Raw genomic sequence first — 26,978 nt, forward strand, 5'->3', positions numbered from 1 at the left:
AATTCCGCTTGCAACATAGCGTTTTCCAATGGTTGCTCAAGGGGTGATTTCTTCTCTCAATCTGATTTCTTTTAGTTCTTAATGCACACACGGCGTGTGCTAGTTGGCCCAGAGGTCTGACACCAAGAGGAGTGTGGCTATAACATGGGAGAGCAGACTTATTCCTCAGATTGATGGTTGGATTAACGATGTAGTGTACTGTAAAGAAACTCTTGAATTGTATGCTGAGGAGCTGCCGGTTATGTCCAGACCCAAGGACATCTGGGAGCCGCTGAGGTAATATCTGCTGACTCACGCCCCGAATGGGGTCACATCACTCTGGCCTGTAATTGTAATGCTGTACTAATTTCCAAATCTGAGTGGATAGATTTAGGACCGTATCTTAACCGACTGTGGGTGTACCAATCTGTACTGTAGGTCACATGCGTTAGGTACAAGCCTGTTGCTTGGGGTGTTTTGGTTTAAGCGCCCTGCGAGGTGTAATGTATGTTGTTTCTTGTCTCAATATTAAACTTAATAAAGAGATTTTTTTTTTTAAAGTAACCACCTTAGGTGCAAAAGCAGCTATGGTCCTAAGAACCATCTTATCCGCATTAAATGAGGTAACCGAAGACTTGGAGCTAAGAGCCAGCAGCTCACTCACCCTCCTGGCTGATGTAATAGCCACCAGAAAAAAAGTCTTAAACGAAAGCAGTCTCAAGGGGCAACTATGAAGAGGCTCAAAAGGAGACCCCATCAGAAATGTAAGAACCAAATTCAAATCCCACTGAGGCATTATGAAGGAAGTAGGAAGAAACCTATTGGTGAGGCCCTTAATGTACGTCATGACAATGGAAGACTTAAATAAAGACAGCTGGTCCGGCAAACAAAGGAAGGACGACATGGCCGATAAATAGCCCTTAACCGTTGCCACAGAACAATCTTTCTGGGTATCTGGGCATGGAAAGTGAAAAACTAAGTATATCCGATAAATGGCCCTTCAAAGGATCGATGGATCTCTCTCCAAACCACTTCACAGACCAAACCCATCTAGAGGAATAAACAGATTTGGTGGAGTGTCACCTGGATGATAAAATAACATCCACCACATCCTGTGGGGGAGAGAGAAAGAGCTCAGGTTGCCCCGTTCACTCCCCGAAGGTGGAGACTCTGGAGGTGGGGGTGTAGAACCTGCCCTGGTTACTTCAAGAGGAGATATGCCCTGAGAGGGAGACGGAGTGGAGGGTGCGATGAGAGGTGAAGAAGATCTGTGTACCACACCCTTCTTGGCCAATCTAAGGCGATCAATATAACTTGATCCCGGTCTTGGTGAATCTTGCTCAGGACCCGAGGAATCAAGGGAATAATGGGAAACACTTAAAGAAGCAGACAGATCCAATTGAGTTGAAACGCATCCCCCAGTGCTCCCTGCATCGGGTACTGGAGACTGCAGAATGGGCAGAACGCTTTTTCCGCGAGTGGCAAACAGGTCCACCCGAGGAGACCCCCACAACCTGAAATTGTGGCGAACCACCTCCGGGTGAAGCCTCCCCTCGTGGTCAGCTGAGTACTGCCGACTGAGACTGTCGCACGCAGGTTCAGCACTCCAGCCAGATGATTTGCCATTACACAAATCTGGTGGTCCTGAACCCAGGACCAGATCTGCAGAGTCTCTCTGCAGAGGCGATACGACTCTAATTCTCCCTGTTTGTTGATATACCACATTGTGGTAGTGTTGTCCGTCAGGACTTGAACTTAACCACCATGAAGGGATTGAATTAAGGCCTTGAGAGCCAGACGTATTGTCGGAATTCCAGAAGTTGATGTTGAGCACCCTTTCCTCTGGAGACTCAACCGACCACCCTTCTTGGGGGATCAAAAAATACCAGGAGTAACGCTCCTGTCCTTTCTGTAATAAGACAAGAACCTCCTGCTGCAAGAGCATCAAATGGTCCTCCGAATATCAGCCCTGACAAGAAGGGAAAGGAGGGGGAAACTCCTGGAAAGGACGGTCGTGCCCATTTCAAGAAGATTTAAAGCCCAAAGACCTGATGCAATCTATTTCCAATGTTGAAGAAAATGGGACACCTGGCCTCCTACGGGACCAACATGCTCCAAGATGGGGGATCTAGAGCTGCTTCTCTGTAGTACTGGTGGTGGGGACAGGAGGAGGAGGAGGACTGTTGCCGGGAGGACCCCCGCAGACTGTCTCTACCCTTTCTTCTGTATGACTTGTACAGAGGGTTTTGCTGCTGCTGCTCCTGATGATCTCAAAAGGAAGCCGCTTTCCCAAGACCTTGATACCGCCTTAATCCAAAGCCCTTAGGCTGAGATTGGAGGCCCAAGGATCATGCAGCAGCAGTACTGTCCTTGAAGCGCTGCAGAGCTGAATCTGTCTTTGAACCAAAAAGCCTGGACCCATCGAAAAGCAGATCAAGAAGGGTAGCCTGTACATCTGGAGGGAATCCCAAGGACCTCAGTCAAGCATGCCTTCTGGTGGCCACAGAAGAACCCATCACCCTGGCCACAGAGTCCGCCATATCCAACCCTTACTGGATAACCTGAAGAGCAGCCGCCTGTATATCAGTCAACACCTCTTAGAAGTGTCCCCCGTCATTCTCAGGCAACTTAGGAGCCACCTCTTTAGCAGAGTCCATGAAGGCATGGATATGCCTTCCCAACAAACACGTGGCATTGGTAGATTTAAAGTCCATGCTGGCGTAGAGAAAACTTTCTTAGCAGACTGCTCCAGTTTCTTTGAATCTCTATCCCCTGGAGTGGTGGGAAAGGATCCAGCTGATTGGCAGAGCAAGAAGCCTGTACCACCAAGCTCTCTGGCGAAGGGTGAGCAGTAAGGAAAGCCGGATCGCCCAGAGCTGGCTTATACCGTCAAGCCACTGTGCTCAAAACGAAAAACAGTGGTCCCAGACCTTGTTTATACAAGAAACAAATCAATTCCCTGTATGGTCTGATTAGCAAATTATTTCCTGAGCTAACTTGAGAACAGTGTGACAGCTCATAGTACTCAATACGTTATTCGCAACAGAATGATGTGTAACAACCTGCAGTTCAGCTCACCATGCATTTTATTCTTAAGTCAATTGGTGAAACAGTTATTTATACGTATATTATTCTTATAGAAGAGGTTGCTCCAGAGAGAACGTGTGGAAAAGAAAATGTGCTCAGGTGTAAAGTAGTGAAGAAGAATAGTCAAGGTAGTGACATAAGGAAAACAAAAACCTTAATTCATTTAAACAGTTGGACCAGTTGTAATTCACTGTCCTATCGGGCCTGGCCACATTCATATAACATTCAGTTTTTGTTACAGTTACAGTTTACATAGAAATGTATCCTTGTGTGGCACTTTGGGGACGGGTTCAGGGTCCAGGCCAATTAGGGGGGCATCAACGTTTCGACTCGTCTTATGGCCATATGGGTGATTTAAACCTTGGCCTTGCAGGTCTTCCTCAGGACAGGGTGGGGCAACCTGTGGAGGTATGGGGCCTAATCACATACCTAAGGGACAAATAGGGAGAGCGGAGGTCAGGGTGTTGCACATAGGGGTTAAAAAAGCCAAAGTAACTGAAATAAATTCAAAAAGGCTTACCCGCCGAATATTGCGGAATACAGGATCCTAATCACGGTGAGGGTGTTATGTTACACTTTGTTCTATGGCCGTATATGATCCCCCTGTTGATCACGTTAACAGGCAGTAGCTGTACACTAAAAAGAAAGAATTGGGACAGTAAGTCTCCCAATTATCTTAGCTTAATTGTATTCAACAAAGGCTTGAGGCTCTTATGTATCTACATAGTCCCATTACCTTAAAAGTGTTTTTTTCATTAAAAATCCAATAATGGGAGACAATCTTTGCATTTAAATGATCGTTATTGCAAAGATTCAGGGCTGAAAGACAATGAAGGAATGTGGTAAGCCTAACTGGTGGCATTACATCGGTAGAGCCGGCACCTCACTGCAGGAGTTGGCCTGCCCTCCGGCATAGCTTAAGTAAAAAATCCAAGGCCCCTGGAGTTAATTTACCTTGCAGCGCACGCGGTCAGCATCCAAGTTCCACTTCAGCTGGCGGCATAGTGGAAGACGGCACTCGCAAGGGCGTTTATAAAAGGGAAAGTCGCGTTAGCGTGAAGCTGATGTTCCTGGTACATTATGACAGATAGGGATGACAGACTGCCTCCAGTCCGACCCCGTCATTTAATATCATTTAAAAATGCATAGGATCCATTCCAGGGCCAGGAAAAGGAGGATAAGAATCCGTACCTTCCTATACAGCTTCCACCTGAGGCGGAACTGGAAGCTGCAGAGCCAGTGGAGATGACGCCTGCACAGGTGAAGCCACATTAACAGGTGAAGATTCCCTGGGCGTCGGCGACCTCCTGGGCGTCGCAGTACCTTTAGGCGTCGTAGAGCCCCTCGACACCGGTGACTTCGGTGCCGGGGAGTGAACCGGAGTTGCCTGTGGAGAAGGAAAAGGAGATGGAGACACAAAATCTTTTCTCCGAAATTGCTGAGCCGGTGACCTCGATGCCTTGTTTTTCGAAGAACGGTGCAGAGAACCATGCCTCTTCTTCGACATCTTGTGTTTCTTTGATTTTGAAGTGTGCAAAGTCGACGACTTCGAACATTTTCGACCCCTCTTCTCCTTCTTTGCTTTAGCCATTAAGAGCTTAGCCTCACGTTCCTTTAAAGCTTTAGGATTCATTTTCCTGCAGCATCGACACCCCTTGACGTCATGGTCGGAAGACAAGCACCGAAAGGCAATAATCGTGGGGATCAGTCATCGACATGTGACCACCACACTACCTGCAGGGCTTGAAGTCGGATTTCTTAGAAGTAGCCATATCTGAACAATTTCAAAGAAACAACGTAATCATGAATAAAATGGAGAGTCCCTAGAAAAAAAACGTTACACGTCGATGGCGCAGAAAAAAGGAAACTGACGTCAGCACGCCGACAAAGTCTTCTTATGACTCCGATGATGTCATATCGAAACAAGAGCGGAGCCATGCTATTATGACCTCCTTGTCCATGTGGAAGAGCTAGGAAAATAATTTTCAAGGAATGCTGGCACAGGGGGTATTCAAAAGGTGGGGAATCCACAGGCAGATGTATCCATCAGAACTATAGTACAGACTTGGAGGTCAATAGGACCTCCTCCTTAGGCGAACAGAGTTGCCCATTAGACGTAGTAACGGGGGGTCCTAACCATGTTGATATGGAATGGAGGAGTAGCATCAGAAACTAATATGGTTGCCACCCCCCTCCTTTCCCCAGGGGTTCAAAATTGCTAAGTTCCCGGGTGGCAATTCCAACCTCTAATAGGTTTGAGGTTTTTGCAATCCAGTAGGAGGAATCTTTGGCATCCATTCTTTTGGGCCTTAAAGAAGAAATGAAAAATGGATTTAAGAAATCTGAGCAGAATCAAGCAGAAATACAGGCGTCCTTGAAGAAGTCTCTGCTTGAACTGAAATCTTGGAGCAGGAGATCCCTAAAATGAAGCACGCTATAGACAAGAACGCTGCAGAGGTAAGCTCTCTAATCAAACAAAATCAGGGATTGAAAGAGGATCTTGAAAGATTGGAAAACCACTTGCGCAGGAACAATCTCCGATTGTTCAATGTACCGGAATCTGTGGCGGCTCAGGTTTTAAGGCTTTTGTTATCTCTCTGCTAAAGGACACTATTCTGAAGAACGGACCAAATATTGACCTTACCTCTGAGATTCAGTGGGTACATCAAGACCCCTTTAAGAGGAATCCGGGGAGGTAGAAGCCGAGAATTTTTTTAATTACATTTCTCACATATACTGCTAAGGAGGTGATATTGTATGCAGCATTAAAGGAAGGCTTGCATTCTGCAGGGGCCTACTCTTTCTCTATAAGATCAGATGTCTGCCATGCTACTTCCCACAAACAATAGGAGTTGGGGTAAGAGATTGGAAGAGTTGAATGATTTAAGAGCTGTGGTGCAGTTTAGATTCCCGGCCTCTCTCTGTATAATGTGGAATAACCACATGTATCATTTACGCTCTGTTGATGAAGTGGATGCTTTGATAGTTGTAGGCCCTTGAGCTCAACTTGAATCCAACTTACCGAACTGGGGAGTAGGGGAGAGGCGAGACCCGCAATAGAAATTGCTATTTGAAGTTTCCCGTTGAGATAAGACCAGTAGGCTATATGCCTAAAATTCTAGTGTGAGTTCCCCAGGGGTTGGGGGAGTGGTGGTCAGGGGGAAGGAGTAGGAGGGTGGGGGGGGATAGGATGGGCACAAGGTGGAGAGCAGTGGGAAAAAATCTTTAAAAAAAATATATATCCTCAATACTACCTCGGCGTATGGAGATACAGTGGCAGTCTTGGGTAGCTTCCTTGCTAAGTCACCAAGATGTGGGGGGCTAACATGTTAACATTTTTTACCTGAAATGTAAATGGATTAAGGAGTAAGCGCAGGCAGAGGTTAGTAATAAAATACCAAGTGGAGAGTAAAGTACATGTAAGCTTGATCCTGGAGACCCACATAGACTCCTGTGAAAGTTGAGCCTTCTTTTCAAAACAACGGTGGATAGAGTGCTTTTCAATTCCAGACGAAACTGAGCACTGTAAAGGGGTGGTAATTGTGGTAAGGAAGGGGGCTGGATGCAATATTAAATAATCAAAGTCTGATAAATCTGGAAGGTGGATAATAGCAACTTTGGGTTGGGGAAGGGTGGAGCGAACGAACAAGTTACTTACCTTCAGTAATGATATATCTGTAAGAAACATAGGTTAGTTATAGATTCCATACCTGAGAATTACCCCCAGGCGTCAGACTGGATCTGGAAAGTTTTTTCGTCAGCAGTACCCCTACGCATCGGACGGTGGCATCAGTCGACTCTGCGTTCGTCGTCGGCGTCGTGGTCGCCGGAATGGCATCACAGTAGCTACTTAGATGTCGCCCTCGCGTGCGGACGTCAGTTCTGTACACAACTTTCCACACCAGAGCACAGTACCATGCAAGACACTGACCACTGGTGCACAAAAACTAGGGCCCTGAAAGAAAATCCTTAACCCTATGTAACAGAGTGCCACTGCCAGTACACAACATTGTTTCCCCTTCAACTCCCCTCTTCTACCCTTCACAGAATGTCGAAACCACAGACAGCACGCCAGAGACCGAGGAGAGACACTGGCCCTTTAACGAGGACACGGTAGAGGAATGGGCGGGGCTGTATGCTAACGCGGAGACGTCTTATGCGGAGGAACGCCAACATCAGGTGTGCTTGTTCACCCGGAGAGAGGAAGACGTGTGGAGAGAAGTCGAAGAAGAGCGAAGGACTACGGAGACGGAGGCAGAAAGGAGGGACGACTCCGAGCCGGAAGAGTCTGGAAGGTCGAGAACGGACGAGAAGCCAGGAGGCCAACGGTTTCACGAATCGCCCGCCACACACCCAGGGGAGGTGTGTGGCTGTCCCAGGTACGCAATACTATCCAGAATTGGGTGGGACGTAAGGGCGCTTCGAATAGTTAAACCTGACCCGTCTTTGACCTGGTGTACCCTTTCCCCGAGCACTTCCTTGCACTGCAATTAGTACGTCGCCGAGAGGGTTACACGGGCTAATGTGTCTTCACTCCCTTTTCCCTGCACTTATAAATATATAAAGCACCCCACTGACGAAAGACTGTTTCTGTCTGTTTAAACCGAGAGCCAAGACTGATTCAGACGCAAAGCCACGAAGAAGCCCGGAGGTGTTTTGTCGACTTGACCCGTCTGAACGCCATCATAGGAGGCCGAGTAGACGCAGGTTGCCGTGACGGAATACGTCCTCCCGAAAGAAGTGTACTGATCACTTACTCAATTTAATAAAGCCCGTTAAAACTAAGACCCGCCTGTTGCCGATTCCTCTTGACCCCGTCACAGTGGTGGAGAATGCGGGCACTAACACCATCTGTATAGAAAAGATGGAATCCGTCGTTCAACAGTTAGTGAAGGGTCAAGAGAGACTTGAGTGGGTAGTAGAACAACAATTATCGTCGGCACAAGCTGATTGGGAGATATGGAAGAAAGCCTTCGAAACCCACTCAGAAGTATTGCCCCCATGGACTGACCCAGTACAAAGAACAGGGAATGTAGAAAGACCAGTCACCCATGGCGCACCAGCAGTTTCCCTCCAAAAATATCAACCGGGAGAAGACCCCGATTCGTTCCTACTAAATTTTGAAAGAGCCGCTAGAGCATGCGGTTGGCCTATCAGTAAGTGGCCCTTCTTCCTAGCGCCTCTACTAGGAGGTGAAGCACAGGCCGCATATCAGGTCGCAAATCCCACTGGAGACACTCCGTATGCGGACATTAAGAAAATAATATTAGACCATCTTGGACTAGAGGCAGAAGCCTATAGACAGAGGTTTCGAAAAGAGAGAGGAAACCCTGGAGAGAATCCAAAAACTCTGTTTGTTAGATTAAAAATGGCAGCCGATAAGTGGCTCACTCCAGCAAGTAAGGAAGAAATACTAGATCGGATATATCTGGAACAATTTCTAGAGGCTCTCCCCTATGCAACACAATAGTGGCTCCGACAACACCATAACTTAACCACCAAGCAAGCGGTCGAAATGGCTTCGACATTTTCACGAGCTCAACCTAAAAATCCGAATTGCGACTATGAAAAGTTTAACAAAGCAAATACGAAAATAAGTTGGGACAATGAAAAGTCTGCCAGACCAATGCAAAAAAATGAAAAACGTGTACCGAGACCAGTAGACTCTTCCTGTCCTCGTACATGGAGAACGGAACATACAGGGCCATCAGAACCACAATGTTTTGACTGCGGAAACTGGGGTCATATCGCACGGTTATGCCCTAAGAAAAGAAGTCAAGAAGAACCGATGGAGGTCGGCTATCTACCCCGGGCTGTGCTATATTCCGCCGAAATGGGAGCCACATACAGAGTAAGTGTTAAAGTGAATGGTTCATCTGTACAATCACTCCTAGATTCAGGCTGTAGGCAGTCAGTTATTCAATCACAGCATGTACCCCTTGATCAGTACATTCCCCAAAAGAAAGTAAATATCAAGTGCGTACATGGGGATGTTAAGCCTTACCCTCTGGCCGATGTACCAATCCAACCAGCCCTGGGAAAACCTCATACTATTAGGGTAGGCGTCCTAACAACCCTCCCCGAAGACTTGATTATTGGAACAGACAACCCGAGGTTTTTGCAAATGTTTAAAAAAACTTTGGAACAAGGAACATGCATTCAATCTCAAGGTGTTTTGCAATCAAACTGTGTATCAAAAGAAAACAACTATCCCAAAACAAATCGTGATGTCCTACGCTTCGTAAAAATATCTGAAAATGCCACGTCACCCACAAAAGGGTCATGTAAAGCAGCTGGTTATGACCTACACAGTGCTTATGACTATACAATCCCTCCTCAGGGAAAAGAGCTAATAAAAACAGATATTCAAATTGCCGTACCTTCAGGCTGCTACGGAAGAATCGCACCGCGATCTGGCCTAACAGCAAAACATTTCATTGACGTAGGAGCGGGAGTCATTGACGAAGACTACAGAGGAAATGTCGGAATTATACTCTTTAACTTTGGAAGAGAAGAGTTACAAATAAGGAAAGGTGATCGAGTAGCACAACTAATTTGTGAGCAAGTATCATACCCCTCTTTGGAGGAACGACATATGCTGAATGAGACAGAACGGGGTACAGGAGGTTTTGGTTCAACCGACAAGCAAAATGATACAATTCCAGCGTTGCTCTCCCCAGATCCATGGATCATGGATAAAAGTTTCCGTTTCGCACAAATCAACGATGCAACCCTATACAATGCCTGGGAACAGGCTCACGAAAATCAGGATGACGACAGCAATGTATATCCTAAATTTATAATACGAAACGATTTATTGTATAGACAGGGTAAACCAGATGATCCTCTTTAACTCCTGGTACCTGTGTCTTTTCGAGACCAAGTTCTATTTTTTGGACACAGTCATTTGCTTGCGGGACATACAGGTTATGAAAAAACGACGCAAAATATTCTGAATAATTTTTTTGGGCCGGGAATATATAAAGACACCTCTGTATATTGCAAGGAGTGCGGAATATGTCAAAAGAAAAACATGACCAAACCACCGTCAGTCCCCTTACAGCCCTTACCTATTATTGGTAAGCCATTCGAGAGATTCGGAATGGACATCATTGGACCTTTACCCAAAACCAGAAAAGGCTTCCAATATGTTCTCGTGATAGTTGATTATGCTACACGATTTCCCGGGGCTTTTCCATTGACGGCTACTACAACTAAACAAGTTGGTGAGAAAATGATTGAATTGTTTAGTCGCATAGGGTTCCCCAAAGAAATCCTAACGGATCAGGGCACGCCTTTTGTGTCAAAATTAATGAAAGAAATTTGCCACAACTTGAATATCCACCAGATTCGCACCTCTATATACCATCCTCAGACGGACGGTCTGGTGGAAAGATACAATCGCACCCTGAAGGCAATCCTTAGGAAGATGATGGAAGTCAGCGGATCCGACTGGGACCAAATGCTGCCCCTAGCCTTATATACGATACGGGGTCAGAAACATAGCAGTATGGGATTATCACCTTTTGAACTGCTGTACGGTCGTCTCCCTCGCTCTCTCCTAGAGATGACCAAAGATGCTTGGGAAAACGAGACTACGGAGGAAACGGCTGCATCTCTAGATTATGCCAGAAATCTAAAATCCAGACTGGGTAAATTGAGAGAATTAGCCGTGTCTCAACTAGAAGAGAGTCAGAAACGTCAGAAAATCGCCTATGATAAGAGGAAAGAAATGGAGACAACTTGTCCTCGGTGATTGGGCTCTGGTTCTCCTTCCTTCGTCAACGCAGAAGTTTCGAGCTGAGTGGGTCGGACCATATAAAGTGGTTGATACAATTGGGAGAACTAGCTATAAGTTACAAGTGACCCCGACCAAACGGCAAACGTATCATATCAATTTACTCAAAAAGTGGTTGGGCCCGCTCCCTGCTGGCGTACACTTGGTCTCAATACCCCAACGAAGCTCCTCTACTCGGGATCAATTGATTCTCAATGATGAACTTACCGCACAACAACAGAAAGACCTTCAGGATATGCTCTTGAGACATGACTCCCTGTTTTCCAACACACCAGGTAGAACTACACTGGCGGAACATTGTATTGACACTCCTTCTGGTCAAAAAGTGAAGATACGTCCCTATAGAGTCCCGGAAGCAAGACGAGCCGCTATCAGAAAGGAAATCGAAGACATGCTGGCCTTGGGCGTTATTCGTCCCTCCAAGAGCGAATGGTCTAGTCCCATTGTCATGGTTCCAAAACCCGACGGAAGTTGCTGTTTTTGCATGGACTTTCGTGCCCTTAATGACATCTCTACGTTCGATGCGTATCCGATTCCTCGGGTTGACAAACTTATTGAAAAACTGGGTGATGCCAAATACATTACCATGCTTGACCTCACGAAGGGGTACTGGCAGGTGCCCCTTAGGGAGGACGACATGAAAAATACTGCTTTTTCGACTGAAGACGGTCACTTCGAGTTTACGGTACTTCCCTTTGGGTTGCACGGCGCCCCGGCCACATTTCAGCGCCTAATGAACACTGTCTTGAAAGGGTTGACAAACTTTACTTCGGCATATCTTGACGACATTGTCATCTATAGCCCTGATTGGTCCTCTCATGTTTCACACTTACTCACTGTTTTCAGAGTCCTGGAAAAAGCCGGATTGAAAGTCAATGCAAAGAAATCCAAAGTGGCCTTTCAGAAAGTGAAATATTTGGGCTATTTACTCGGCCATGGTCTTATCGAACCACAGATAGACAAAATACGGGCCATTGCTGATACACCCTTCCCCATGAACAGAAGAGAAATGAGGGCCTTCCTAGGGTTGGTTGGATACTACCGACGCTTCATAACTCAGTTAGCTCACGTGGCTGCTCCACTCACTGACTCTCTGAAACAACAAGGGAAATCGACAACTCCCATTAAACCCATGACTGAGATGCAGAACGCTTTCCATAGGCTGAAGTCCATAATTACTTCTGCACCGGTTCTTACATCTCCGGATTTCTCAAAACCTTTTGTTTTACACACCGACGCATCAGACTATGGCATTGGCGCGGTGCTTTCCCAGATGGGATCAGATAATCATGAGCATCCAATATTATATATAAGCAGAAAACTTTTTCCTCGTGAACTAAAATATGCAACGGTTGAAAAAGAATGTCTTGCCATTAAATGGGCAGTGGAGAAACTTGCATACTATTTGGAAGGACACAAATTTTCTTTGTATACTGACCATGCCCCCCTGTTGTGGATGGCTCGCAACAAATCGAACAATCCTAGGGTTTTACGGTGGTTCCAGTCCCTACAGCCCTATAAATTCACTGTACATCATCGTAAAGGTGTCGACAATGATGGGGCTGACTTTCTATCACGCCAGCCACTCACCGATCGTGCGTGTCTAAGGGGGGAGGTGTGTAACAGAGTGCCACTGCCAGTACACGACATTGTTTCCCCTTCAACTCCCCTCTTCTACCCTTTACAGAATATCGAAACCACAGACAGCACGCCAGAGACCGAGGAGAGACACTGGCCCTTTAACGAGGACACGGTAGAGGAATGGGCGGGGCTGTATGCTAACGCGGAGACGTCTTATGCGGAGGAACGCCAACACCAGGTGTGCTTGTTCACCCGGAGAGAGGAAGACGTGTGGAGAGAAGTCGGGGAAGAGCGAAGGACTACGGAGACGGAGGCAGAAAGGAGGAACGACTCCGAGCCGGAAGAGTCTGGAAGGTCGAGAACGGACGAGAAGCCAGGAGGCCAACGGTTTCACGAATCGCCCTGCCACACACCCAGGGGAGGTGTGTGGCTGTCCCAGGTACGCAATACTATCCAGAATTGGGTGGGACGTAAGGGCGCTTCGAATAGTTAAACCTGACCCGTCTTTGACCTGGTGTACCCTTTCCCCGAGCACTTCCTTGCACTGCAATTAGTACGTCGCCGAGAGGGTTACACGGGCTAATGTGTCTTCACTCCCTTTTCCCTGCACTTATAAATATATAAAGCACCCCACTGACGAAAGACTGTTTCTGTCTGTTTAAACCGAGAGCCAAGACGGATTCAGACGCAAAGCCACGAAGAAGCCCGGAGGTGTTTCGTCAACTTGACCCGTCTGAACGCCATCACAGGAGGCAGAGTAGAAGCAGGTCGCCGCGACGGAATACGTCCTCCCGAAAGAAGTGTACTGATCACTTACTCAATTTAATAAAGGCCGTTAAAACTAAGACCCGCCTGTTGCCGATTCCTCTGTGGAAAAGTCAGCCCATCTCGCACCTGATGCCCAGGCTGCTGGCGCAGGACGCCTCTTAGTTCCCATCTTGAACAATTACCAAATAAAGAGACGGGCGCTGGAAGCAGGAAAACAAGAACAGAGTTTTATTTCTCATGAGGAGAGCCTGTCATTTCGGACACTCGCATAGTGTCTTCAGGAGGTGCTCTAACAAGTTTCTCTGAGGCTTCGTCTTTTATACACATGTTTATGATGCACAAAACATTCCTTATTGCAATAAAGACGCTTTGAAGTAGGAAGAAGCATGCTTGGAATCCCAGCTTCAGGCCTATTCCCATACCAGTCGCTCAGATGTCATTCTCCTCTCCTGAATGTAACAAGAGATTGTGATCTCTCAGCCGGACATTCCTACAGGACACGAGGGCAGGAGGGGATGATCAGATCAAAGGTTGGGCAGGCGATAAGATCGGGGACTTCGGCTGGTGTATCACGGTTTTGTTATGCTGGGCAGGAAAAAGGGGGGGGGGTGTACATCCACGAGGCTTGGTCTTAGGACTTGGGACTTGGGACCGGGTCGAAGGGCCAAGTGCAGTTGGGGGGGGGCTCATCAGCTGAGGGGAAGGGTGCTCTTGGGAGGAAATGGGGGCAGAGAGGTCATGGTGTCTAAAATGGCTGTCGTGTACGTGTGTGCATGGGTCTATGCTGGCGGGATAACACAGTCAGTGTTTCGCGATATCCGTTCTGCTTACAACAGGGGGTACAGTGAACACAAATGAACGCCGCTTATGTACATATACATTGCCATTTTTCAACACCTCTTGACCCCGTCACACCCTAGAAGTCAATTCGCAGAACGGGGAGGATGGGTGGGGCGGTTAGGAATCTCTAACTAACGTATGTTTCTTACAGATATATTGTTACTGAAGCTACATGCCAGGTGTTGAACCACAAGGGATATGCCCTGATCTTCCAGCCATGTCCAGAGGCGGAGGCCCTCTTGACATAGGGTCCACAACCCCTCCCCGCCCTGTTTGAAGATAAGTAACTTGTTAATCTGAAAGAAACACAGTTAGTTATAGATTCCTTACCTTAGAATAGATACCCCAGCAATACCAACACCGGAGGTGGGTCTGTGAACCAAGTTCACACCAGAATGGCTAAATGAAGCCGTCTCTCCGGACTTGGCTTTTCAGGCAGCAGTGTTTGGAGAACGTGTGCAGCAGCGATGCCCACGAAGCTGCAGGACAGATGTCACTTAGGAGACTCCTCGTCCCTAAGCAGTAGTAGCTGCCGTCGCCCTGGTGGAATAGGCATGCAGCCCCACTGGAGGTGCCTTCTTTGCCAAAGAATAGCAGGCTTTGAATGGACAGAACAACCCACCTGGAGATGGTTCGTTTGTGCACGGCTCGACCATTGTTAGCACCCACGTAACCAACAAAGAGCTGGTTGCCACCCAGAATTGTTTGGTGCGATCGAAGTAGAAGGAAATTGTATGTTTTGGATCCCAACGGTGTAGCCCATCTTCCTTTTTCGAAGGATGCAGAGGCGGAAAGAAGGTGGCCAATGCGGAACGAAGTAACCATCTTGAGAAGAAAGGAAGGTCTAGTTCTAAGGACGACCTTGTCTGGATGGACAGCCAGAAAGGGAGGCTTGGAAGAAAGAGCTTGTAGCTCACTCATCCTGCAAGCAGAGGTGTGGCCACCAGAAAAGCAGTTTTCAAAGTGAGAAGTCTGAGAGGACAGTTATGTAATGGCTCAAAGAGAGCGCACATAAGATATGTAAAAACCAAGTTCAAGTCCCACTGGGGCATTACGAAGGGAACAGGAGGAAAAAGAAGAGTAAGGCCCTTAAGGAATCTATTTACAACAGGGGACTTGAAAAGAGAAGGCTGATCAGGAAGCCTAAGGAAGGCTGAAATGGCCAAGAGGTAGCCCTTTAGAGTGCCCATAGCAGAGCCCTGCTGGGCCAAAGAAAGGAGGAACAAGAGAACCTCAGAAAGAGGGCCAGAAAGGGAATCCACAGCCTTTGCAGTGCACCATGCCACAGATTTGTCCCATCTGCAGGCATATAACGTTTTAGTGGAGGGACACCTGGCTGCCAAGATATCATTGCAGACTTCGCCAGGAGGTTGAGGCTGGACATGTTTGGGTGGAGGACCATCCCCTGCTGCTGCGACAGAAGATCCTCCCGAAGAGGCAGTCGGATCGGTGGATCTATGGCCATGTTGAGCAGCTCTGTATACCAGACTCTTCGTTCCCAATATTGAGCCACAAGAATGACTTGGGCCCGGTCGCTTTTGATCTTCTTCAGCACTCTGGGCAGAAGTGGTAGAGGCGGAAAGGCATATAGAAGACCACAACTCCAATTGCGACGAAAAGCGTTGCCTAGCGAGTGCCGCCATAGAAATTGCAATGCGCAGAATTGCTGACATAACATGTTCTCTTCGAATTGATCTAACCAAGGCTCTCACCACTGTTGAAAGAGACCTTGCAACACCTTTGAGTGAAGATGCCATTCGTGATCCATGATGCACCTGCGGCTGAGTTCATCCGCCCAGGCGTTCAGTGAACATGCCAGGTGTTGAACCACAAGGGATATGCCCTGATGTTCCAGCCATGTCCAGAGGCGGAGGCCCTCTTGACATAGGGTCCACAACCTCAACCCCCCCTGTTTGTTGCAGTACCCTATGGCAGTGGTGTTGTCTGTGAACACCTGCACTACCCTTCCCCAGACAGAGGGAAGGAATGCTTTGAGTGCAAGATGGATTGCCCGAAGCTCCAGAAGGTTGATGTGGAGCCTAGACTCCACCAGAGACTAGAGGCCTCTGATCTACGCCTCTCCCATGTGGCTGCCCCATTCCAGAAGGGGTACATCTATCACCACTGTGTGTTCTGGTTGGGGAAGGGAGAGGGATCTGCTGTTGACCAAATCCTAGTTTGTTAGCCACCACTGCAATTGTTGTGCAGTGCCCTCCAAGATGTGGATGAAATCGGACAGATTCCCCTGATGCTGCGCCCACTGGAACTTCAGGTCCCATTGCAGAGCCCGGATATGCCACCTGGCATGATCTACCAGCAGCCTCAGGGTCATCCTGACCGATACCCAGGATAGAGGCTGAAAGATCGGAATCATAGCCCGAATATCCCATAATCGCTGTTCGGGAGAATAGACCCGAAACTGTGTTGTGTCCAGAACCGCTTCGATGGAAAGGAGCTTATGAGAGGGAATCAGGTGTGAAATGCAGGAGGTCGGCCATAGTCTGGAGGTGGGAGATGACAGCCTTGGGTTAGCCAGCCTTCAACGGCCAGTCGTTGAGATGGGGGAATACTTGAACCCTTGACCAGCACAGATGAGCTGCGCCACCGCCATCACTTTCGTGAACACCCGAGGGGCTCAGGTACGCTCAAAGGGGAGCACGGTAAACTTTAAAATGCTCATGGCCTACCACGAAACAGCAGGTAGCACTGGTGGGTCGGCAGGGCAGGGATATGAAAGTAAGCATCCTGCAAATCCAACGCTACCATCCAGTCTCCAGGGTCGAGGGCAGACAGGACCTGAGCGAGCGTCAACATTTTTAACTTCTTCCGGATGAAGAAGTTGATGTTCCTGATATCCAAGATAGGACGCAGGCCTTTGTCCTTCTTGGGCACCAGAAAGCAGTGGGAATAGCAACCATGACCTACTTCCTGGACAGGAACGTGCTCGAAGGCTCCCTTGGCCAAGAGTGCCAAAACTTCCTGTTGGAGAAGGGCCAGATCAGTGTCCGACATTCGATGGTACCGAGGTGGCATGGATGGAGGGGCAGTCTCGAAGGGGAGGGAGTAGCCTCTTTTGACTATCTGCAAAACCCACCTGTCCGACGTGATGGTGCGCCAGTGGGGGAGTTGATGGTGAATCCTGCCACCCACTGGCGTTTGGTGGCCCTGAAAGGTCAGACTAGGAGGGTTTGGAAGCTGCTGCAGAGGGGGCTGTGGTGGACCGGCCCACCCCCTGGCCCCCAGAACCATGGCAGTGGTTCCCACATCCCCGGCCGCGCTGGGGCTGAATAGATTGTGCCGGCCTGTGGCCCTGGAGGGAACATGGTGGGGCACCCCTTCCGTAGCCATGAAAGGGGCAAAAGGCAGACTGCGCAGGGCGGGTGGTGGAGAGGCACAAGGACCTGGCCGTAGCTCGTGAGTCCTTAAAGCGCTCTAGCGCGTTGTCTGCCTTGTCCCCGAAAAGGCGATGGCCATAAAAGAGCATGTCCATAAGAGTGGATTGGACATACCCTGAAAAACCAGTCAACCTCAACCAGGAGTAGCGTAAAAGGGCTACCGACATGGAAATCGTCATGCCTAGTGAGTCGGCGGTATCTAGCCCACAGCAGATAGTAAACTTTGCTGCTTCTCTCCCTGTGGTGACCACACAGGAGAGCATGGCCTGGGCCTCCTCTGGGCACTGTGGCAGCACCTGCGCTACCGTATCCCACACAGAGTGGGTGTAATGGCCCAACAGACATGCAGTGTTTACCGACCGCAGTCCCTGGAAGAAGAAAACATTTTCTTCCCAAGGTGGTCCAGCCTTTTGGATTCCCGATCCGGTGGTGTGCTAGGGAATGCACCTTTGGATGTGGAGGCTTGGACCACCAAGCTCTCAGGGGTGGGGTGTTGGGAGAGGATAGTGGGGTCGCCCGGGGCCAGGCAGTGGCTTATGGCAATCACCATGTCCACAGGTGCCCCTGTGTTGGGCCTAGAAGATGTGCCCAAAAGGATGTCCGTGAGGGCTTCATTAAATGGCAGCAGGGCCTCCGAAGAGCTCACCGTCCGTTGAAGCACCTCTGTCAGGAGGTTAGTCCTGACACCCAACGTAGGTAGCTCGAGGTGGAGAGCATCGCCCACCCTACGCAACACCACTGCGTATGACGCTCCTTCCTCCGAAGCCACAGTAGGAGGAGACAACATGCCATGTTCTGGGGAGGTATCCAGACCACTGGCTTCCCCCAGTTCCTCTCGCCAGTCTAGTTCATAACCTAGCTGGTCAGTTAAAGGGTCCCAAGACTCCTCCCAGTTCTCCTCACACTCCTCTGGCTGCCAATTTGGTTTTAAAGAGCCTGGGTAGAACAGGGGTGCAAAAATACCTGTCGGCGTCGGATACAGTGTCTGTCGACGCCGGTCCGGCTCCGTGTCTACCTTAAGGTGGAGGCCAGGGTCGATGTCAGCTGGGGACGGTGCTGGTGGAGTCGGGAGCCGAAGGAGGTGTTATGAGGTCGACCGGAGCCGGTCCGGATCAAGGCCTGGATCCAAGGGGACCCTGCGGTGCCGAGGCTGGAGCTGCCGGCATCAAAGGCCCATGGCCCCCAGCGGAATCCCCCGTGGCCCGAAGGCGCGCCGGTGGAGTCGGGCTGCCCAAAGATGGCATGCATCGATTCCTAGAAAGCTCGATGCTGGGCTGGGGTCCCTCTGGGTCCCGGGAAGGGAGGTAAGCTCGGAGCATACCCTACGGGCTCCACACGCAGAGTCGCTGTAGGGGCACCACCCGCATCCCTCGTCGCGTCGGCCGACAGACGGGGAGAAGTCGAAGAGCAACGGTGGTTTTTTGACTTCTTGTGCTTCGACTTACCTGACCCCAAGTGCAAAGAATTACAGGAAGAATGGTGCTGGCTCCAGGACCGGTCCCTCGACCTCCTACCCGACCGGGACCTCAAGCGGTGCGGAGCTGACTGCAGGGCATCAAATAGCTTTTGGGACTGCTCCCGCAAAGACTTCGGGGACATGGGCCGGCAGTTGCAGCACGACTTGGGGTCATGGTCGTGCTCCAGGCAGTAGAGGCAGATGCAGTGCGTATCCGTCACCAAAATCAGTCAGTGACAGGAACCAAAAGCCTTGAAGCTGGGCATCCCTCGTGCACCAGGAGTCGATGGACTCAAAAAACGGAAGTTGCCAAAAGTCGAGAAAAAGTCAGTCAAAAAGTGACTGGAGGTACCACTCTCTCAGGGTCTGCGTCAGCGCGCGCGGGCAGCTTCTAAGTAGCTACTGCAACGTCATCCCAGAGACCACGACACCGACGACGAATGCAGAGTCGACCAACGATACCTTCCGTGCACAGGGGTACTGTCGATGAAAAGAAATTTGCATCCAGTCTGACACCTAGGGGTAATTCTAAGGTAAGGAATCTATAACTAACTGTTTTTTCCAGACGTTCCGTTTTTATGGGCCCAATATTTATGACCAATCCCATCTGGAGGTTGCATCCCCAATAGTAATTGGGGGTGATTTCAATGTCCTACTTGAACCAACACAGGAAAGGTCTACCAGGAGGAGCCATGACCATGCCACTCGGGTGCGGAGGGCCCTTACAGATATGTTTAATGATCTAGCGTTATTGGATAAATTGATGGTGCTAGACAAGGCTTCACGTTTCACAGTAAGAAGTATGGCAATTTCTCTAAGCTCTATTATTTTTTTGTAGACAGGAACATTACTGGCACAATAACATCAGTGAGTATTCTACCTGGCCATATATCAGATCACTCTCTGGTCATTATGTCCCTAGATGGGTATACTAGAACGCCGAGGCCAAGATGGACATTAAAAAGGGCCATTTTATCGTGGCAGTAAAACGGGCTTGCACAGCTTATTTCACAGATAATATTGGGTCTTCTACCTTAGAGGTGGTCTGGGATGCCTTTTAAAGCACATATAGGAGGGGTGCTGCAAAATCTAGCATGCCATAAAACAGACTCAGAGATGAAGCCTGAAGATTCTAGAGGATAAAGTCAAACCATTGGAGGCTGACCTACTGCGATTTGGTTCTGGGCCAAGCTCAGAGGGAACAGAAACAGAGCCTAATAGAAGAGGCAAGGCAAAACTATAAGATTAAAATGGATCAAAAATGCAGAGCACAGTGACAAGCTGGTTGTATGAACAATTTTAAATATGGGGAGAAAACAGGGGCGCTATTAGGCTGGAAAGCTAGAACAGATAGATCGGGATTGTCTTTAGACAGTTGGCAATAAACTAGAAAGGGAGATATTTCAGACACGTTTGAAGACATGCAAGCTTATCTTGTCTGCTTATCCTCAGATCTATATATGGAGAAGCTCTCCCCTAATCAAGTCCATCTTAAAACATGGTTGAGTACGGTACAACTTCCAACTCTGACAGTGGAAAGTGGGGAGGGTCTTGATGCCCCAATAACTAAGGAAGAGATCTCTGAATGCTGTGAAGAGTAGAAACGGTAAGGCTGCTCTGCCGAACAAAGTTTATAAACTTTATTTGAGGAACTTGTTCCAATTTTGGAGAATTTATTTACTCTAGTATATTGGCAGAATAGACGTATCCCTGCATCTTGGAAGGAGGCCACTATAGTTTTAATCTTAAAACCCTCTAACAATCCTAGTAGAGGAGACTCCATCCAACCTCCCTGATTTATGCAGATTATAAAATCTTCATGAGTATTTTGGCAGGGAGACTGGCTAAGCTTGCCATGCATCTGATTAACTCAGACCAGAAGGACTTTCTTCCTATGAGGCAGATATAGGAATTGACGCAACAACTCATTGGCACAATAGATTTTGCCACTATGCGCTCGGTCTCCCTGGCAGTGATAGCCCTAGACGCAGCCAAGGCTTTCGACTGAGTGTGTTGGGTGTATCTCTGGGTGGTCTCGAGAGCTAAGATTCGGTCCAAGTTTCATACATGCACTCCAGTCGCTATATGAGGGGGGCATTGGCGAAGATCCTTCTGAATGGAGTGTTGACTCCTAGCTTTAATATATTAAGAGGAACGCGTTAGGGATGTCCACAGTCGCCTCTTTTGTTCGACATCTATATAGAAACATTGGCAGCAGTAAAGTGGCACTCTATGTAGATGATTTATTAATCTACACGTCTGATCCTGCTAGAACTCTACCACGAGTGGAATATCTGCTCTCGGGTTATGCAGCTTACCCCTCTAACAGTGAGGTAATGTGTTGGAATATCCAAGGATGAGGTAGTAGAGTCAGCTCGGACCTCAGATATCTAGGGATCTCAATCGTAAATGAGGTGGAGGATATTCCCCAGCATGACCTCTTAAGGGTAACTAGAGAGATTGATCATCTTCTTGCTAAATGGAAAAGCCTACCGTTGACCATTTTTGGGTGAGTACATTTAATAAAGATGGTGATCCTCCCTAAGCTGACCTATCTTTTTAACTCTATCCCTCTTGCGTCCCCCAAATCTAGTATAGACAAAATTCAGGGGAAGGTGATCAGTTTTATTTGGGCCAATAAGGGGGCTAGGTTAGCTTGGAAAAAACTTAGATTTATGCTGGATAAGGGAGGTCTAGCTTTTCCTGATTTTAATTTGTATTGCCTTGCATTTCAGTTCAAAAACATAAAAAAGGTTGTTAAGGAAGCCAGACAAAATCACCTAGGGGAAGCTGCTTAGAGGGATGGTGAGATATCAGAGCAGGGAGGGCGTTCTATAAAAGTTTGGGGCCCTTAGATCTTTCAGTAAGTTAGCTTAAAAGTTTTGAGTCAGTGGCAAATTTGTGGTATAAGATCAGGAGAATGTTGGGCTTAGGCTATTATACTGACTTTGCCCTAGTATTGGATTCTCCCAGCACCCTGCTATGCATGGAAGATAGCTTAAGTCTCCCAATAAGGAGGGCAGGCTTAGTAACATGGGTGGATTTGTTTATGAGGGATGGGCCACCCCCCTGAGAAGTCCAAAAAGCAAAAGTGGGGATTGACCTCTGTAGGTTTAAATTTATTCAACTGTCCGCATGGTTTGCTGCATCTAAATGTGAGATGGGGGGTTGGGAGTTAGAGCTATCCCTGCAGGATGCAAGCCCCAAAAGTAAGGAGATGGCAAGGTGGTATGGGAAACTCTTGGCAGCCGAAGATTAATGATTAACTTCCCCTCACTTAGTCTGGAGAGAAGTGTTCCCGGAGATGGATTTTACATTTATATCGGATAAATCCCTGAGGCTCCTCTATACAGTCGTCAAGCCAACCAACTTAAAGAGGAACCACTTCTTCACTGTTAATCAGCTTTATTGGACACCACTAAAAATCGCTAAATTTGCCCCGATCCCTATGCCTAAGTGTAAAAGGTGCGGCTGTACTAAAGCAAATGATGTTCATGTTTTTTTGAATGCCCTAAACTAAAGGATTACTGCGGAGGTATAGAACTCACTTTGATAATGAGTAATGAGATTAATGTGAGCCTGCTGCTTGTCCTCCTGGGTGTGGATAAGATAATGAGTAACCCCTTACAGCGGCAGCAGAGAGGGCTGCTTTTCTATCTGATTTTAATTGTGAGAAGAGAAATCTGCAAAGGGTGCTTAGATCCGTCCCCTCCAAGTGTAGAAGACTGGATTAGGGCATCAATTTGGATACGGCATGCACATTTGGGGCTAGAAACGAGCCGCATCCCGGATATATGGACTGATTTTTTGAGGTGGTGTAGAAATTTGGGAATTGCACATGTCTTCCAATGATTACACCAAGGCACCGATTAAGGTGAAGGTCCTGCTTGGTTTCTATCATGACTCTGGGTGTATGTAGTGACTGCAAGGCGGATAGATCAAACCGTTTTGAAAGTTAGAGATGCTCCTGGTGGTATAAGATTTAAAAATAAACTAAAAAAAGTAAAACAAAAAAGAAAATAATTCTGTAGAATAAATGCACTACTATAATTGTAAATGACTGGAGTAAGGGTCAGGTAAAAACTTGAAAAGAATCGCAAGGTTAGTTAAACAACCACAAACTCCTGCAGTAAGCAGAAACACCACACTGGTGACAACTAAATGAATACAGATTGCAACCCAGTGATTTATAAACACTTCCATCTACACAAGTGAGAAAGAAGAAACAAAGCAGGACATGTCTTTGTCTTTATCAAACTGTGCAGCTCTAAATCGAAGCAAAGTAATATCAGCATGTACAGCAACTAAATGTACACCAACAAACAGCCTATTTTTCAGGCTATTAATCTGCATTTAAAAAAAAAAAAAGTTTTATTTCAAAGCAGTCCCACACATGGTGGTCTGCTGAGCCCAGCAGGCCACCATCCATGGGAGGGCCTGTCATTCCCAATGGGCTCGCAAATTGCTGGAGACTCATTAATATTAATGAGCCTCGCAATTTGCGACCCCATTGGGAATCGCAAACCGTGTTAAACACACTGTGTAACATTTTATTTAGTGACCTGCAATTAGTCGCAAATTGCGAGGCGCAAAATAAAATGGTCGTACATCTGGCCCCTAGTGAATTATGTCACAATAGCTTTTACTACCCAACCCGACTTTATCAAACATAGGGACATTCTGGATCATCTACTGTCGGTGATTTTAGATAATGTAAGAGTTGGAAAAAGGACTATTCTCTTTCCTATTCTAAGTAAAATGCCTAACATAGAAGGAAAATAAGTACTGACCTAGTACATGGATTATCCTAGCATGGGTTTGGCTATCATTAGTGAAGTTAGTGCAATGGACAGAGGGCTCACTGTGCCATACTTGTGTCTCATTCATTTTAATGAAAGTATTGAGTAGCAGGGGACATTTTAATCGCTTGCATTAGGACCCATGGCACCGTTGCAACATGAAAGCTCCTAGCCTTTTTATTAGCAAATGAAGTACTACATCAATCTTCATTAATGCTCAAATAAAATATACTGAACGTGTGTTTACCGGAGGATCCAACAAAGTGATCAGACATAATTTTCATCTTACCTTTACAATAACTTCTTCAATCTTCAGTGTCATATTTTGTTGTCCTGTTTCGTAGCTCTTGTTTTCCAGCAACACAGAACAGGGTTGCAACACCTAAGGACAGGGAGGACTATGTTAACGTGTGAATTATATTAAAACATTCTCTGTGACATGCTATGCCATTTTACCACTATCTATCTATATGAATGTACTTCTTTCATTTGTTGATATGTCTTTTATACAATCCTTTGTTAACAATTTTCATTTCATATACTCTTGCCATTTCTTTTTTTTTTTAGTTGTCAGTAATCCTAGTTCTGCATCATAGGTGTGGTCACTGAGGTCATAAACATAGAAGATGTCTTGATGCGAGGACCACTGACCCTTCTTTTACAAATCTATATTCCAAGTAATTAATGGGAGCAATTACTGCCATTACCAAAATGCAGGTCTCAAATCCATTGTCTATACAGGGCAATTATATATTTTTTTTATCTATCACTAACATATAACAGCTACATAAGGCAATATGATAGCATCCAGACTAACCTTTGCAGTTAAAAAGAAACATAACAAATCAAATCTGTATTTGAGAGAGGAAACGAAAAGAAAAAAAGAGCCTACTAGGTTAAATGTACACACAACTCAAAAGTATGCTTCCTTAAGGAGTCAGCAGTTTCCATCTCCCAATGATCTTTGTACTGGCAGTGGACTCGCGGAAATGTTTTTTTGTGAAGATGTGGATAGTTAATTTAACAAATGCACAATTACTGTCAATTGAGAGACTAAGGAGGTTTCTTATGCTTTCAGTGATTATGTCTACAATGTAGGATTAGTGTTACGAGTAAGTACTATTTTCTTCAACATCGTGAGATCTTAATTAACATTTATAAGTATAGAAAAAAGTAACATGTTTTCCCCCAAAAAAGCTTGCAGTTCTCGAAAATCAATGGCACAAAAACAGGTCAGAAAGTAGCCCTAAATTCAGATTCCTATCAAAAAAGGTCAAGAATATTCATCTAACTACACCAGTAATGTTAGATCAGACTTCCATGTGACCTTACATATGTCTGACACTTGGGCATTTTTTTAACCAAGCTAGAGTAGTCGCTTTTCCTCTTGTTGTGTGAGCTCTAGGTTTGCCAGGAAGAGGTTTGTTGGCTAATTGATATCACAAGGCAAAATACACAACTATCCATCTGCAAATGGGCTGTTAAAGGTTGCCATACTATTAAGAAGTGGACCATAATTTAAAGGTTGAACAGATTTTTCAAAAATGGTAGTTCCATTCAAGTAAAATGTTACGACTCTAACATCCAAGGAACAGGTGAACATTTCTCCTGGGGAGGAGAGATTACCTAAGAAAACCAACAGTAAAATAATCTGATTTACATGAAAGTCCAGTTCTACTTTCGACAGAAAAGAAGGATGCATGTTAGAAACAACCCTGTTGTGATAAAGAAATTTGTAGGAATCTACTGCAGAGGTTAGAGCTTACTTACTCTGCGGATCAATATAAGGGCCACAACAAAGGCAACCTTCCAAATAAGATGCTGCAATAACACATTTCGCAAAATCTTAAAAAGAGGTGCCACGAATTTAGCATGAGTTCCCCTAGTAGAGGCAGGTAACGTCAAGTAATGTTGCCATTAGAACCTTCAAAAATTCTTTTTTGCAGGGAATTGTAAAGAATTACCATTTATTTTTTCTCCGACGGTAGCCTAATGCCCTTTAATGAAGGCAAATTGCTATTTTCAAAGTATGAGATAAAGGAGCTAAGGAATAATCGCATCCTTCAGGCATGACACCAGAACAAAGTTATCTAGAATCACAATAACACAAATCTATTTGACTCAAAGTCTACTAAGCTCTTGTAAATATTTTTTGCCTCCTTTCAAGTGGCCAATTTGAACAATATCAGAAGCCATGCTGTTAAATTCCAGGATGTCACATTGAGATGCTTTAACTACTCCTGCATCCTGAGTAACAGATTATGTTTGCACAGTGACTTCCTGTGAGCTGTTAATGACAGGTAAAGGCGCTCTGAACAAAAATACAGTCTTGCTCCCTCAGCTCACTCAAGGGCAACAAGAATAATGTTTGTGTTGGATTATCTCATTTTCATTCAAACTGATTCAATCAGTGGAATTGGTGGAAAAGCAGAAAGAAACCTCTCAAACCAGTCTATCAAAAGGTGAAAGGTCCATTTATCCCGATTCCTAAGCTCTAGAGGTAAAGTTTGGTTATTTTTCCTCTTTGGAGGGGATGAACATGTCTAATTGTCGAAATTGTCTGACGCTTTTGACCTTGCGAACCCATGTGTGCTTTTCTCTGAAACATCAGTTCAAGAGATCTGCTAGATAGTGTTGAGGACCCAGGAGATGCACTGCTTTTATGGATCGATTTCTTGCCATAACCAAGTTTCAGATTGCTTGAGATTCCAGCAATGTAGTTATGGATCTGTTGCTGCTTTGCATGCTCTGGTAGTGCACTGTGGTTGTGTTGTCTGTCTGGATCACAATACTGATCACTGTTAAGGAAATTAGAAAAGCCTTGGAAGCTAGATCGATAGGTTGCAATCCAGGAAGTGGAAGTGAAAAAGTAATTCCTTGTCCGACCAGAATACTTGCAGTGCCACATTCTGTAGAATAGCTCTTCAACACACCAGTGATGCATTTGATAAAATGTTTTTTGGGAAGGAAGATTCTGATGTGAATTCCTTTTAGAAGGCCTGGCCTCTTGCATATCACTGGAGAGACTGCTTTGCAGGAAGAGATAGACTCAACTTGTCCTCTAACAACACTAATTCTCCAAGCCTCTTGTAAAGCCTCACATTTGGTACAATAACAATGCAAGCAGACATGGACCCTAGGATAGATTAAATCTAGAAAACATTTAGGGAAGGAGTTGTCTGAAGAGGAAGGCCTTTCTGAAAAGTGGTAGACACACCCTCCTCCGAACTATACATTATTCTCTCCATAGTTTACATAGCCCACAAGTAGTTAAG

At 46.5% G+C, this 26,978-nt stretch overlaps 1 protein-coding gene and 1 long non-coding RNA gene across 3 annotated transcripts in view; one reads left to right on the plus strand and one right to left on the minus strand.

Moving 5' to 3' along the window:
• Positions 1-26,978, minus strand: part of VPS13C (vacuolar protein sorting 13 homolog C) — a 2,773,485-nt gene that overhangs the window by 1,320,336 nt on the left and 1,426,171 nt on the right. For both annotated transcript variants that reach the window (XM_078680824.1, XM_078680823.1), the window contains exon 51: positions 23,993-24,085. In XM_078680824.1, coding sequence (XP_078536950.1) covers positions 23,993-24,085 — 93 coding nt within the window. The remainder of the gene's footprint in view (positions 1-23,992; positions 24,086-26,978) is intronic.
• Positions 1-26,978, plus strand: part of LOC144822865 (uncharacterized) — a 790,049-nt gene that overhangs the window by 222,309 nt on the left and 540,762 nt on the right. The window lies entirely within an intron of this gene.

The sequence above is a fragment of the Lissotriton helveticus genome, chromosome 3_1 (genome assembly GCF_964261635.1).
Source record: "Lissotriton helveticus chromosome 3_1, aLisHel1.1, whole genome shotgun sequence".
NCBI classification, from domain to species: Eukaryota; Metazoa; Chordata; class Amphibia; order Caudata; family Salamandridae; genus Lissotriton; species Lissotriton helveticus.